Genomic DNA, 2,500 nt, shown 5'->3' with positions numbered 1-2,500 from the left:
TGTATACTTTTTTTTTTTTTTTAGGACACACACTGAATGCATTTGGCAAAAAGTGTACTGTATTATAATCAAGGACTAAACTTGTAATTCTACATTGAATTGTTGGTTTTAACCTCCCATTAAACCACTGACATACCACTTGCTGGGCAAAAAAAAACAGATGTAGTGTAAGTTCACCATACACATCTGATGCTGGGTAGCAAATAATGTGATTTAAACATCGTTGCACCCAGCTTCCTCAGCTTCAACTACTGCAGTGGAGTTGAGATTGCGTTGCCATGACAAATATGCTGTTTAAATCTGCTGAGGCGGGCGCTAGCCCCCTATTTCCTTTTGTACTTGAAGATTACCACTCAGGCTCACAAAATCATGGGAGATCACCATGGCAACAACACGGTAACTTTTTGTTTTTTTTAAGTTCAGAGAGTAAAAGCCTCTGAAAATCAAACTTTAAAACTTGCAGTTCCTGTTCATTGACATCTTCACCTTCCACCATTCCTAACACTTAAATGGACCACCTAAGAGCTGCTGGTTACTGTGATTAACCATCAGATAGCAACAGAATGGAACCATGAAAGTCCAGCTGATACTGGTGAGGGGTTGAAAGTGTTTGTAGCTATGGCAACCCAGTCCAGCAATCTGATTGGTTTGGCATTGAAAGTTCCCCCACAGCTCCCAGATCCATTACCAGCTGTGTTGTCCACGGCAACGATAGAGACGGAGGAGTGATTTAAATACAATCGTCCAATCGCATGAAAAAAAAAAAAAACAGATACAAAGAGTTTATGTACATCTTCTCCACCCGACTGTGAAGTCCATATTCATGACAAAGGGTTGCTTCGTTACAGTAGCTTAGTACAAGATGATACAGATGTGTCCTGGCCTCAAAGAAATGCTTTTTATTTTGAGATTGACGCACACACAAACATACGCATACACACACATACAGAAACACACAAACATACACATACATACACATACAGACGCACGCAAACACATTCACACACAAAACCATATTCATCATCATATTTAGAAAGCTGGCTGACATGTCTACCCATCTTTGTTCACAATTGTGGGGTCATGTGATTGCAAAATATGATTTGTTCAAGAGGCATCCACTGATTCAATGTATGTGTGTGTGTGTGTGTGTGTGTGTGTGTGTGTGTGTGTGTGTGTGTGTGTGTGTGTGTGTGTGTGTGTGTGTGTGTGCCTGTTAGTGTGTTAGTGTGCATTAAGTGTTATTCTGGCTCTTTGGGTCTATTGGGTCTATCAACCCCTCAGCACCATGTCACACTTGCATTTGAATACCAAATCAATCAGAGTAGCCAATCAATAGGTTTTTCTTTTAATCTTTACTGTCTTGTCTGTTAGATTTTGTCTCTTTCAAGGATGATCTCCATTCTCTGCTTCTGCTACAAATGAAATATTTAATCAGAGGATAGTGGTTGCAAACACTACATGACTGCAAGCGTAAAGCATCTGGTAAAATGGTTACCAGGCCAAAGCCACGTCATATCTAGTCATTTATAGGGCAGAACTGGGACATTGACTTAATGTTTAACTCCCATTCTGAAGATCATTTCTAAAAACACCACAAAGACGAAGACAAAGGTGACTGCACCTCTGCACTCTATAAAGAGACAATCTGAACTGCCAATGTAATAGTGAGATTGAGTGTGTGTGTGTGTGTGTCTGTGTGAGCGTAAGACATGGGGGGCAGAGGCTTTGTCTGTAATATGATGCTATGGTTTTGGCAAGTAAACAGAAATACACACACACATACACACAAACACTTCCGTATGCACACAGGTACACACTCAAACACACTCAGCTCGGCATACACACATGGCACAAAGAAAGGCATCTAATGCGTCACACACTGAGCTTTAAAGGTGTGCGAGTCCAGCAAGACACACTGTCCACACTGCTACTAAGCATATGAACACCCTAAGGGCATGTCCGTCCAAAGTCTGTCCTCGTCCAACTCTCTCCACATTGTCCTCTCTTTGTCCCCTCGTACTCGTCGTTACTCATCTATTTATTCATTCTTGTAGTCTTTTAGTCTATTGTCTTTCTCTCTCTCCTCTCCTCCTTTCTCTCTTTGCGTCTCTCCAGAATCCACCCGCCCCAGGACCGCTTCCAGCAACTTGTTTCCAGGGTCGGGCGGCATGGCAACGCCAGGGAAGCGGGTGCTAGGAAACAGAGAGGGCCGCCAGGAAGAGTGTTGCCACGGTGAACATGAGCTGATCCTTGGACGGGCTGCTCCCACTGACGCTCTTCTCCAGCTTAGGGATTTCAGGGTTATACTCATCTGCAGACACACACACACACACACACACACAAACATACACAAAACAGTTGCCGTTATTTTTACATGGCAAGTCACTCTTTTTTCTGGAAAAGATTTGAACACATCATTAAACACATTATGAAAAAAACGTGTGCAAGCGTGTGTGTGCAGGTGTGTGTATGTGAGTGTGTGTGTGTGTGAGAGAGAGAG

The 2,500-nt window shown here is 42.7% G+C and overlaps 1 protein-coding gene across 1 annotated transcript in view; it reads right to left on the bottom strand.

Annotated features, from left to right (window-relative positions):
- efna3b (ephrin-A3b) overlaps positions 1–2,500 on the bottom strand; it is a 58,696-nt gene that overhangs the window by 1,727 nt on the left and 54,469 nt on the right. The window contains exon 5 of the mRNA XM_012818039.3: positions 1–2,311. This exon is cut by the window's left edge and continues 1,727 nt beyond it. Within this exon, the coding sequence (XP_012673493.2) occupies positions 2,193–2,311 (119 nt within the window). The 3' untranslated portion in view covers positions 1–2,192. The remainder of the gene's footprint in view (positions 2,312–2,500) is intronic.

The sequence above is a fragment of the Clupea harengus genome, chromosome 11 (assembly GCF_900700415.2).
Source record: "Clupea harengus chromosome 11, Ch_v2.0.2, whole genome shotgun sequence".
Lineage (NCBI taxonomy): Eukaryota > Metazoa > Chordata > Actinopteri > Clupeiformes > Clupeidae > Clupea > Clupea harengus.
Note: the sequence above shows the minus strand (reverse complement) of the source record. Positions and strands in the feature narration are given on the sequence as shown.